The sequence below is a fragment of the Lepidothrix coronata genome, unplaced genomic scaffold (genome assembly GCF_001604755.1).
Source record: "Lepidothrix coronata isolate B3197 unplaced genomic scaffold, Lepidothrix_coronata-1.0 Scaffold84, whole genome shotgun sequence".
NCBI lineage: Eukaryota > Metazoa > Chordata > Aves > Passeriformes > Pipridae > Lepidothrix > Lepidothrix coronata.
In genome coordinates, this window is record NW_016690264.1 from 1,760,563 (window position 1) to 1,773,729 (window position 13,167).

Here is a 13,167-nt window from a genome sequence, read left to right on the forward strand (position 1 = left end):
ATCCAACTGCAACCTGCACATCTGCAGCTGTCAGAGTCATCTCTCTGTGCTTGGTAATCTGAGGCTCTGCAAGCCAGCAGTAGCTGCTTGCCTCGCCTGCCTTCCTAAGGCAACACTTGCTCAGCAAACACAAATATGTTTACTGTGGAAACTTTGTACTTGCCTTACTGCCCTCGCTCTTTGCCAGGTGTTTTTCTTTTTATACCCACAGGAGATAGAGAGCCATGTTCTAATATAGCAATATAGGTTCATGCGCATGTGTTTATTAATAAACGGGGGGGGGGGGGCAAATCTATTTACTTACTGCCTCATTTGAGTGATTTATTTAGTTATTTTTAGACTTGTTAGACATACAGACTCAAAGCAGCAACATCAAGGGCTGGCTATTGTAATATACTGAAGCTACTTTCAGGGACTGATTTTTACAGAGAAAGAAAAGAAAAAAATTTAAAAATTATATGTAACTATAAGGGCACCCAGCACCAATCGACCTTTTTTTCCTTTCACCAATTTTGAGCTGGTGTCATTATTGTCTTTCCTGATGGTGTCCTGGGAGTAAGGTGGCAATAAATTCAGTGCCCAGGTAGACCAGGACCCCCTCTAAGGGTTGCAGTAAGGAATCATACCTAAGCATCCTGATAGTACAAAAAGATGCAGCTCCAAGCAATGCTATCTATGGGAATATATACACACACATGTATAAAAAAAGGAGCTTGAGATACTGCGTTCATACCCCCAGTGTCAGGGGAGATCAGAAGCAGACTGTGTAGCCCATGAGTAAGGCACACTGTGCAGAGGGGAATGAGAAGTTGATGCCAATGTAAAACAGGAGGCTACAGCCTCTGGTATCTGGTGTCCACCCTTCTTACCCCACAAGAAATCCGAGAGATGCTGAGCATTCAAGCCAAAGCAAGCTTAGCCCACTGTGATCCAGCTGCTTAGGGATTCTCCCAGTCAAAAATCACCTTAAAAAACCACCAGTGTCATTTGCAAGCCGAAAAACATAAAATGCAAAAACCTCCTTCCCTGGGGGACTGCTTTTACTTCCTGAGGATGGAGTCCTACCCAGATCCACAAGGACCCACCGCAAGGAGGGGGCCTAACACAGCACAGCCAGACAAGGGGCAGCTGACAAGATGCACCACAAAGCAAGAGCTCCTAAACGGTTATGGGTCAGCCAAAACCCCAAAGGGCTTTGCTCTGGCAAGACCATTCTTGCTTGTCCCTGGGCCCTGCCTCCATCTGATATTTGCACAGCCCCCCCTCAGCCCCCCCCAAGGTGTCTGCCACGGGTTTGTATCCCTCTGGGGATGCACACACAGCTGAACAGGCACTTTCACTGTTCTAGCATCCTCCTTCTACCCTGTTGCAATAAGCAGAGTTGATTGTCAACTTCAGCCAAATAAGCAAGCATAAATGCCAGTAAAAGAAAACATTGCATACATCCCTCATCTGGAAATTAATTTTGTTTTTATTTATGTTCCCACATGTTGTCAGGGTGATGTCTGGGCTCAAGCCCACACGTGGAAAAATCTGGACTGTGCCCTGTACTAGCAAACTCACTAGCTCAGAGGCAAAACTGTTTGCTCCTCCTTGCCTCACACAAAACAGACTTGTGTGCTTGCCTTTATGGTTCAGAGCACAGCTTCTTTTATCCAGAGAAGAGGAAAATAAAGAATCAAAAATATGTTTATTTTTACACTAGGACACTGGAGCAGGAGGAAGCCCTCTCTTCTGTGCCAAGAGAAGAAAAAGAACAGGTCCAGAAAGGAGTATGATCCCCTGAGTCATGATTTGTGGTCAAATCTAGGCTCAGCCGCCTAGACTGAACCAGGAACCTATTCTACATCCCTCTGAGCAAAACCAAAGAAAAACAGAACACTAAGCTCAGACACCTCAGCTGGAGAACACCCCGACTTCCTGCCAGCCTAGCACAATTCAACATTACCTGGGCTTAAGCACCAGCAAACAGGTTTTAGCCTCAAGCCTCTTTCACCCCTGAATGGACCCCATTTCCTCAAAAAACCCCAAAAGGTTCAACCGTGTCAACCACAGCCTCCCCAGTACAGTACCTGCTGAAGGCTCATTCCTCAAAGCATCTCACTACACAGGCCAGCTGCTCCTTGCTGTAGTCTCCCTCCTTGATCACTCGCTAAAATCTCTGCATCCGAACTACCTTCCTGGCCTGCCATAAGCACCCCATCACCATCCCACCCACCCACCTGAGTGCCTGGGAGCACTGGGAGCCTGGAGATGCCCTCAGCTGAGACCTGTGATTAGACCCAGACCGAGGTGAGACTCCCCAGTCCCCTCCCAGATCAGCCCAGCAAGCAAAGGCATTAGCCCTGAGAGGGAAGGCTGCAAAGTGTGGTAGAGAATCACTGAGAATATGACCTTGCAGATCTAAACATCTTCTGTCTGCCAGAGTTTTTCTCTTTTCCCTCATGATGGTCACTATCACATTGCACCAGAAATGTGATTCTGTTGTTGCTCCCTCCACTTGAAGGCCCTACAGACTTCTCTTCAGTGTTGCACTGAAGTATGAAAATGGCCTTGAGATGGCCTTCAGGGAGTGTATGTGCTGATGCCAGGCAAGGGGAACAGCAAAAGACTTTTATCAATGGTTGTATTTAGAGGTGGCAGCCATGGGACTCTGAGATGGATATTTTCCTAAGACAAGCAGAAAACAGTGGACATTATCCCATGAAAATATCTATGAACATGAAAGAAGTCTGTTCCTGTGAGTTGTTCATTCTTTGGTCATAAAAATCACATTTCTAGGGTTGCTGAAAAGGGAAGAAAAAGTTAACTTCAAAGAGGATTGCTGAGGTTTGAACAAAATCATGTAATTCTTGACATTCACATTTGACCAAAAAAAAAAAAAAAAACAGAATAAAAATATTTTATCAAAACTGAGAAAATCTGAAATCGATCTTACCAAAAAGTTTTGACTGGTGGATTACCTTGAACTAAAAGGAAAGAGGAGTTCCCAACAGCAGAGACAGCTGGGGTATTAAGAGTCTTCCACTGGATTCGCATCCTGTTGTCCTAGGTCTCCTCTATTGACATAGTCTTAGATATGGCCTTATAAGGGGCCTTCAAGGACAGACGTAGAGAAGATTCCACTCCTTATTTTCTCTGCATAGCTGTGTGACCACAAGAAGTCCCCAAACAGCACTTCTTCACATAAATAAATCCCCCAGCTGGCTGCCATGTTTTGCACTAGAAACTTCGTTTGTCTTTAACATTAGCTCATCCACAGAGTTTTTCTGGTAAAATCATGACTTCCTCAGTTCACAAGAGGAGCCTCAGAGGAAAGGAAATGAGGAAGAATGAGCATCACTTCAAAACACCCGCCACTGGCAGGTGCAGGTGTTGCACAGCCGCAGTGAGGGACCAACGAACCAGCACAGGCAGCATCCCCAGTGACTGACTGCCTGCCACCACAGCAGCAATTCTGCTGTCTATCTTGCTCCTTTGCTCTCTCACATCTTCTGGTGAATGCTTTCAATTTTTTTTTAATGAAAAGAATTTTTTTTCTCAGCAGCCCCAAATGTGCTTTACTAGTCCTGTGCATCTTGTTAGATTGCCAGCTGACTCAGACTGTTAGCTCTGCAAATATACTGCAAAGAAACTCTACTTGCAAGGCTTCTCTATGACTTACACATACCTACTTAGTCATTATAAGGTAGGTTGAAACCTCTCTCTACACAGAACATCACTCTAGCTAGTGACTAGTTATTTGTTGATCCAATAAACTCCCTTGAAAGTAATAATTAGAACTTATCACAACAAAGAGTAGAGTTTATTAATTACCACACAAATTATCTGGTTCCAGAAAGTTGAATAAAAGATCAGGATAAACAGCAGACATTACATTGGACTAGTTCTTCTGTACTAACTTTCAAAACTGACAGTCTTACACAATCTAAAATGTTTGTGTTAATAGGTAACAGCTAGTGCATCAGTAGCAGGTCATTTTCTTTAAAACAAATGTGTTTGAGAAGAGTAAGCAGAAAGTGTCAAAGTTAAGGAGGAAGGACTGTAGGTAGATGTGTAGGAAGGTACTGCAAGATGCAAGTTGGATTTTAGTGCAAAAAAACCTCTGAGGGTGCTCATCAGCCTCCTTTCTGTCACGCCAAGAAGGTGACATATTCAACAGCATGGAAGTGCTTTATGGGGTGATAAAGGCAAGAGAAAACTTTGAACTGAACCTCTTGCTACTTACTGTGGGAGTCAACATGTCCCCCCAGATGATGATGAACACGAACCCATCTTGCAGAGGTAACCAAGGGCCAGTCACAAGCAGATGCAGCCAAGTTGTTCCCCTACTGCTTCCCAGGTCCTGCAGCAGCCTCAAGGGCCACAAAACACCTGCACCAACATTAATCCTGCTACATCAACAAAATGAACACATTTGTCATTCCTTCCACTTGACCTCATGTAGGTCTTAAGCGTATCCAGAAGCTGAAAAGCATCCCCACTTCTTCCCCGGTGTGCATCTACACCTCAGTGTGTACACATCTCAAAATCACACCAAATTATTAAGCTGTGATTATCGCCTGAGTCTGAGGAGGAACTGGCTTGCTCTACATCTTTGCCACAAGCTCCCTAAGTACTATTGGTCAAATAATTTAAATCCTTTTTCTGACTTTGCACAGTGAAGGTGACAACTACTTTTCAAGGGACTGGAAAGGCTTAACTCCCCACTGGGAATTATGTTCTGCTCCTCAGCTGGAAGATGCTAGAGAGCTGCCAAATACTATTATTAATTTAGAACAGCTAATTTTTTTCAATGAGATTATCATGAAAATGCAGGAGCAAAGCTAGGAAGGTGGCTCCAGCTCTCCCTGGATTCATGGTCCTCCACCCACCCACCAGGGATCAGTCACAGGGTATCAGGTAACTTGCACAAAGTCATCAGGACCAATTCTAATTTGCTAATTACTCCTTTAGGCATGACAGAGATTGATTCACATTAAACTTTCATGGGTATCACTGATCTCATGCACAAGCCTGGATTATCTACCAGGCAGTGCCAATGGTATTGAGTGAAGGTTGGGTGCTCAGGCAGCCAGGCAGTGCTTGAGAAGGGCTGTTGAGAGTTTTGGTGCCAAAGAAAATCCACACTCTCTTGAAGAAAAATGTCTTACTAATGTGTGTTTATTTATCAGTTGTTGGAATACCAATATCCTGTGAGGAGACTAAAGGTCCCAAGTGGCAGGTAAATGAACACCCTCCAGTTGTGCCATTAATTCCTAGGGAACAAGTGGGAGAGTTTTTCAAGCAAACTTGTCAGCTGTAACTAACTTGATTTTCTGAGTGAGGACAGATTGCTCATCACCCTGTGCTCCCCTCTCAGCCAAAGTGGACCTTCCTCAGCAGCATCTGCCACTTCCAGAAGTGGAGAGCCCATACCAGAGGTCATTGCCTCATCAGCCAAGGCAGAGAGGTCTCATTAGAACAAGAGGCTTCCCACATCAGCCCTGTCCCTGGACACCCACATAAGTTTCTCAGTTCCACGGTGTCACAGTGTCCCAGTCAGACCCAAGAACCAGCACAGGGGAGCCGAGGTCCAGCACAGGCAGGGGTCCATGAGACCACTTGCTCCAGCAATACCACTGTCAGCACAGCCCGGGTGTTTTTCCAGCTGTGCTGGCTGCAGGATCACTGCTCTGACATGCCAAAATTTCCAAGCCCTTTGCCCTCCCTGAGGCATTATCTGCCACTAGAGACAGATGATCTGAATGAATCTAGCTCCAGCCAGCTCTCTGAGGTCCAGAACATGTTGTCCATGGAAAAACAACACACACTAGAGAAACAAAAAGTGAGAGACTACCTGGCTGCCGTTTATAGACTTCTCAGAAAAAGTCAGCAGTCAAGAGCCAAACTCGAACGTTCACGTCACTCCTTCGCTTATGGAAGGTGAGTTTGCTAAATGCCTGGATGCTTTTCAGCCTAACAGCCCAATTCCTGTATTTGCAACCATAATGTTGGAACAAGTAGCAGGGCTTAAACTGGTGCCCACTGGACTCAATAGGAAAGGCAGATGCCAGAAGCTTTTTTAGATACATAACAGTGATTCTTCATACCTCTCTTTCTGTGGCCTACTGGACTCCACCCTCAGTCACATGCAAAACAATTCATGGATAGATTTTTCCATTAAATACCTCAGACTGCCTATTGAGGTTCCTGGTACCTGGTTCATGGATAAATAAAATTTCTGCTTTGGGAAGTGCTAAGCATCCCCTGAGTCCAATCCAAGAATCAGCTACAGATTCGGGAGAAAAGCAGAATCATACAAGGAAGAGACCTGAGGGACTGACAGCAAACCCTCCCAAACCCTTTGTGACTGCCAGCTGTCCAAGGCACAACCCTCTGACTATTATTCACTGAATCCCCTGACGTAAAGCTGCTGTTGCCCCAGAGCAGCACACACGAGCTGCTCTGATGCTGGATGCTGGCTCAGACCTTCCTCCTGCGCAACAAGCAGAGTCCTTCCTGCAAAAGGAGCCCATCACTCTCTTTTTACTGGAAAAGACAGAACAGTGCTTGCTATGCCATAATTTGCTCCCATTTCTGTTTTCCTTCCTCTGCTCCCTTACAGAAAACCACAGACCACATTCACTCCAATTTTCTCTCCTTTGCAGGATGGTTATGAATCCAACACAAGCAGGGGATGGGTTAACAGGTGTGCACCAGTGTGAGCAACAGGAGAGCTGGCTTTCCCAGGAATAACTTGCCATTCATGTATTTCACTTCCATTTTACCTAACATCTTGGCATGCTGCACTGAGCAGAGATGCAAACACTGTCCTCTTCTCATGATGGCTAGACCCTTGTCAGACCCTGCTCTAAACTGTAGAATGTTTGAATAGAGATTTGGGGTTCAGTGAGATGATGGCCAAGGCATACACGCTCCGTAGGGCAGAACGGCTGAGCTGATGAAAGCTCTCTGCAATGGACGTCTCCAAGAGCTAAGAGATTCCTCTAGTCTTATCTCTTTAGGAGATCAAATACTTACATGGGCTTTGAGTCAGCCTAACCACAAAACTGTCATAAAAGTGATATTTGGGTAGAGAACATGGCAAGAGATGAAGGATGTGCTCCAGCTCCAGCTGGAGGAAGACCTGCACTAAGCTGGCAGAGCAAATCAAAGCTTAGACCTGTGAAACACCTGTGAAACACTGAGCACTGCAGAGCTACAAACTTAGTGATATGGATCATTTCACCAGAAGAGTCTTTAAGTCCCATCCCTCAAGTTGTATGCAAGCAAACACGAGATGTTAAGGCTAGAAGATTCTTCACAATATCTATTTTTCACGCACCACACACCTTCAAACATCTCCCTCCCTCACCCCTTCCCTCCCCCCCCCAAAAAAAAAGCGAGAACAAAACACAAATGTCCCAGAAGGAATGAGCAAGGAAAGCCAAGGACCTGTTGGGATTTGCAGTCCCTGCCTTAGCTGGGAATTTTTTCCCCCGGATAAGCCATGGCAGTCACTGCCTCTGGCTTGTGAGGAAGCCAGTGGGAGCTTAGCACAACTCATTCTTTACGAGCAATGTCTCTGCATAACAAGCAAGCAAAGCGCGGCAGTCGCTGAACCGAGTGAATAACGGGTTTCATAGGTGCTGTCAAAAGGGGAGAAGGAAAATCCCAGCTGGCTCCAAACAGCTTTCTATGTGTGTTGGCAGGTCCTTGGTATTTCTCCCAGACTGGGAGGGCAAGTCCAAGCCAAGAGCCCAAGTACAGCACATCCAGACTTACATAACCTAAGGGGCCCAGGGTAATCATTAACACTGGATTATTGCCACTGGCTTTTGTGCTGGAGTCACCTGGTTGTTTGGATTAAATGTATAGTGGCCGTTTAGACAAGGAGAAGGCTCATGGCACAAGCAATTAAGTGAAAACAACCCCCAGGGAGGGTGGGAAGCATGAGACTGTTGGAAACATTGCAGGGTCTAAACTCAAGCACTCCTCTGGGGAGCCAGATTTGCTACCTTTCATCACAGCACCCTGCTCAGTGGGCTAGTTTGCTTTCCATAGGGGTGCAGCTCCCTGCCCTCCCCCCAGAACTGCCAGGGAAAAAAGCCCCCACGTAACATAGGTCAGGGGAGCAGGACTCTTCTTAAGTTGTACCTTGATGACTGCCATGTGCTGCACACCAGCAAGTGAGCTCTCATTCCTCTCTCCTTGGCATGCTTTCCAAAAGCAGACATTATCAGTGTCTGCTGATAATGCTGATAAAGCCTGACTTTATCTCTGTCCCATCTTTGCCTTTCTTTGCTTATCTGATGTCTCACGTGTCCTATTACTCTTTGCCCTCTGTAACCCCTCGTGTGTTATTGACATGGGTTTGCGCCACTGTCTGGGGCAAAGGAGGTTTGGGACTTCTTGGTTCTGCTCCCATTTCCCCTCTGTGTTGGCCTGTGGTCTTGGACGCATCACTCCACTGCACTGTGTTTAGCCACGGGTCACAGAAGTCAGGTTACCTCACAGAACATCCCTTTACTCATATTTCTGGTGCTTAGTCCTTACCTCAAGTACAACCATCCCAACTGACAGCTCCTTACCTCTCATAACTACCACTTCACCACTAGCTCTGATGAAGGGACTACAAGCCTTTTAAAAACAGAGAGTTCTTGCAAGTGTTAGGAACCAGATCACAATCATTTTGCAAAGGCTGTAACACTGCACATGTCCATTCACACCTCAGAAACGAAACTATAACAGCTTGAAGTCAATGAGACATAGGCTTATGTATAAATATGCCATGCTGTGCTTTGTCATGCAGAGTTGCTGAAGCAGTGACATAATAAACTTTTCTATAGTTGTGCTATCAAACCACTTAAATATATATTTATCTTCAGGTGGATAAAGTCAGGCTTAAGGCAAGGCCACATTTTTCTCATGAATCGGCAAAGCCCAGGCAGGCCAGTAATTTCACATAAAACAAACACTGAAATCTCTTCCGGAAATTTCTACTTTTTTTGTGACAAATCTCTAAAAATGTTATTAATTTCATGCAGAATTAAGTCTCCTTTCACAGCAAACACAGCCCTACTCTTTTCAGCAAAACACTGTGACTTATACATAAGCTTACATTTCCTTACAGGTATAAACTAGAAAAATCCACACAATCTACACTCAAAACCCATACTTAGAAAAGAGAAAAAAAAATAAAGAAAGAATAAGGATTTCATGGAAAATATTCCAGGCTAAAACATAACTTAGATCTTAGATTTCTGCCCTGCTGTGCTCCAACGGCAGGGATTTTGCATTACTCCGCTTCAGCTTTAAGTATTGCCTCTTGCAGAAAAATAACAGCTTCTGCCCCGAGTGTCTTGCAGGGTGAATTGCCCAACTTTACAGCAATATCAGAACTCCAGGTGAGATGGGGAGGAGACTGAGACGCTGGTTAAAATAAAGCAGCTGGTTTACTGCATGAAGTGGGTAGGGTGAGAACAGAAGGGAATCGCAGATCCTCTTGGTGCAGGCTTGCTAATTAAAATGAGTACATGACTAGCACTTAAAACAGCTGTGCTTAGCACTCTGGTCTTCAGGCTACACCTCAGAAGGTAACAACAACCTAGAGTGCACAGAACTTAGTCTGCCTCATCCCTCAGTCCTCTTTGCCAGACTGATAGGGATTCTCTGGGAAAAATAATCAGGGGTCTGGAGAGCCCTGGCTCATCAGCTGGCACTTTTTGGTGTCTGTTCTTCAGGGAGACACTTAAATCCCTCAATGCCTGTTAGTCTCAGAGTGATTCTTGCTGGGAGAAGATCTGGACCCACTGCACCATTGCTCCCATGGAGACTCAGAAGTGACTTTAACACCAGTAATGTTGCTGGTTTCTTCTTCCAGTGGAGGCCAAACAACCAAAAGCACAGTGCAAGAGATGTCCCAGCTTGCAGATCACCAGAGCATCATGTTCATGCCCCTGTTGTTACAAATGGGAAGCAATGGCTGTTGCAGAACAGGGCGTCTTCTCCTCAGGCCTGAGGCAAGCTTCATACCACAGATCCTTCACATCACTCTTTTAGGCGTGGGTTTACAGAAGAGCCAACTGAAGCGCCTTGGCACCAAGACCTCCATCATGCCAAGCCTTTCTTTACCAATCTAATCCTGTGACTACTGGTCTTATTCCTGCTTCTTCCATCCAAGGATCATACAAATGTAAATTAAGTCCCACAGTATCACCGTGATGCATTATTATCCCCATTTTACAAGAAAGGGAACTGCAGCACACGGCAATCGAGTCCTTTGTCTTGGTTCGCACAGTGAATCACAGTCACAGTCTGAAGCAGACTTTGAAGCCCTTCCTCCTTCACACTAACCACTGAAGTTTGAATTCCTTCAAAACCTGTTTGCTCTAATCCATTAACCACAGTTTTACTGCATCTGCAGACCTGTTCCACAGCAGTCAGGAGCCAAGGAAGGCATTTGGGTCCCAGCGTGGCTGCCAGGCGAGGCGTGAGGGCTCCAGCGAAGAGAGAGCTGAAACATCTTGCGCCTCCCAAGAACTTTCTGAGATGAGAAAAACTGAAGATAACTTCAGAGCTCTTCCATCATCTCCCTGTTAAAAAGCACCTGAAAAGTTACATCCAGGTGAATCGAAATTTGAAGTGCTATTGTCTTGATTACAGAGCTGGCTACAAAGGAAATTAACGAATAATAATTTCAAGGAGGGATTTAAAATTTCCATTTTCATTTTATTGTCAAAGTAAATATATTTTTATGAAGAACAAAAGAAAATATACAGAATTGTAACTTATGTACACTGCTTTATAGGTACTTTTGTTTCCAATTTACACAAATTTGATACGTTATTAAAAGATATTTTATATAGATATGCATCTATGTACAGTTTTATTTACATACATTCATAGGATGTGATATAAACCAGTCAATAGATGATAGTTCATTTATATTAATTTCTAGAGGACAAAAGGAATGCATTCACTTCAGCTAGACCTGCTGTTCTCGCACAGCGCGGGCTCCTGCTCTGCCTAGCACTAGGATCGCACTTTCCTATTTCCCATTTTGCCAACAAAAAGGACAAACAGATGCTGTCAGCGAATGGAAAGGAAATGCAACATCCATTATAAAATCATTTCTAATTACTGAATTCTATTTTCTTCTAAAGCTTCTTACAATTGCCAGAGTTGAAAAGAAAAAAACAAAACAAGAAGAAACAAAAACAAAATCATTTGCCTGCTACCATCTGATTATTTGTTTAAATTCCCTTCTTAGCCAGCTATCACACAAATTTGTTTCTTTTGGCTACTGTTCTCACCCATTCACCCTCCCCAGCTGCATGGAGCTCTGACATGGCTGTCAGGAAGGAGAGGATTAGCACTGAAGATCACCCTTAGACCCCGATCTCGCAGTGCTGTCCCACCAGGCCATGATGCCTCCCATCCTCCCTGGGCACAGGCACATCCTACAGACCCTGCCTGCCAGCAGGCAAATGGAGACTTAGCTCCAGCCAGCGAGGCCCTGATTCATGGTGGTTGTGGGGATGCCCGGTACCTGTCAGGACCACCAGGCACCTCCGAGGCTGGGGCCCTGGTTTCTCCCCCACGATCACACAAGAGGATGGGAGCAGAGATAGGACCAGGGCTCAGATGCTCTCAGAAATGTCTTCCTGCTGCCTTACATGCAGACAACAGCTCTTCTGCTAAAGACAATGGATGCTGCAAACCAGACTCAAAGGAAAGCAGTGTGTCCTTCCACACCTGGGCATCCTTTCACCCCATGGCAGCATAGGACAGAAGCAAGCACAAAGTACTGAAAGGCTCCACTCCAAGCCATTTCATTCAGCCTGAGCTTCCCAGTTTGCCTGGGATGTGCCTTTGCTTAAATATATATATATATATGTATGTATGAATATATATACATAAATATTTATATATAGCCCTAGCCAAGGGAAAGGTAAATGTGAGCTGGGGAAATTAGAGCTGCATAGAGATGTGTATGAAGGCACATTCCAGTGCTCTCAAGCCTTCTCTCCCCCTGTCCCCAACTCCCACTATTCCTCCTCCTATGGCCAGCCCCTACAAATCCTTGGCTCAGGCGACCCAAAAACAAAGGAGTTGTTTTCATTTCAAAAGGAATTTGCTGTTTCCAAACTGGACAAATAGAGCAGCTTAATAAAAACTCACAATGAATGGCCTGTACATGAGCAAAGCCCTCAGGAATGCCAGGGCTATAATTAACTAGCAGCAAGCAACTTTTACATTTTCCTGTGCAGCAGAAAACAGCTAAAAATAAAACACTGTAATTTCCAAAAGAAGCAGCAGCAAAGGAGGGACAGATAGAAGGAAAGAAAAATAATATCCTTAAAAGAAAAAAAAAAAAAAAGGAAGAAGCACCCCGCTCCCCTGACCCAAAAGGAACTTCATTCTCAAATCATCTTTGAAGGAACATGGGGCACTCAAACATGGTGGTATAAAGTAACAGCATTGACTGTTCTGTGGAGACAAATAAATTATCACTAGAAATACAGTGAGCAAAGTGCTGTCATCGGCTGTTGTGAGATGGCTGGGTGGGAAGGGGAAAGCAGGAACAATCAGTTCACGGAGCGGACGGAGCGGTTGCTTCGTGGGAATCGATGCACCTTGACATGTTTGGACAAGTGGTCACTTCTAGCAAACTTCTTCTCACAGACAGGGCACTGATAGGGTTTCACCCCTGAGTGGGAGCGCCTGTGCCGGGACAGCTCATCTGACCTGGAGAACCTGCAAGAGAAGAGAAGCCTTTTCAGATAAATGGGGTTTTATTTTGCTAAGTCTCTCACAGCAGGTAAAAAACAGTCCTGTCGGGCCACTGGGAGACTCCACAGACTGAAAGGGACACAAAGCAGGGCTGGTTTGGTCTCAACCGCCAGCAGCAGAGATGGAAACACACAACTATCAACCTCATGCCATGTCAGCTCTGGACTCAGCAATACATGGAGGCAATGTTTGTACCAACCTCACCCTAGACCCAATAACATGGGTACAGCTCCACAAAACCAGTGCTGCTCTTGATCCCTCTGCCAGTCTCTCTCAAAGCTTCTCCCACAACCTCTCTCCTGCAAATCCAAGCAAGCAGAGACAACAACCACCGTCTTTTAGGAGAAATCTGCTTTCAAGCTCCCACTGATGCAAGCACAAGGGATACCC

The 13,167-nt window shown here is 45.2% G+C and overlaps 1 protein-coding gene across 4 annotated transcripts in view; it reads right to left on the bottom strand.

The window, feature by feature from the left end:
• Positions 1-3,776: 3,776 nt before the first annotated feature.
• The window catches only part of KLF15 (Kruppel like factor 15), a 30,700-nt gene continuing 21,309 nt past the window's right edge, over positions 3,777-13,167 (bottom strand). For all 4 annotated transcript variants that reach the window (XM_017820601.1, XM_017820604.1, XM_017820602.1 and 1 more), the window contains exon 3: positions 3,777-12,741. In XM_017820601.1, coding sequence (XP_017676090.1) covers positions 12,573-12,741 — 169 coding nt within the window. In that variant the 3' untranslated portion in view covers positions 3,777-12,572. The remainder of the gene's footprint in view (positions 12,742-13,167) is intronic.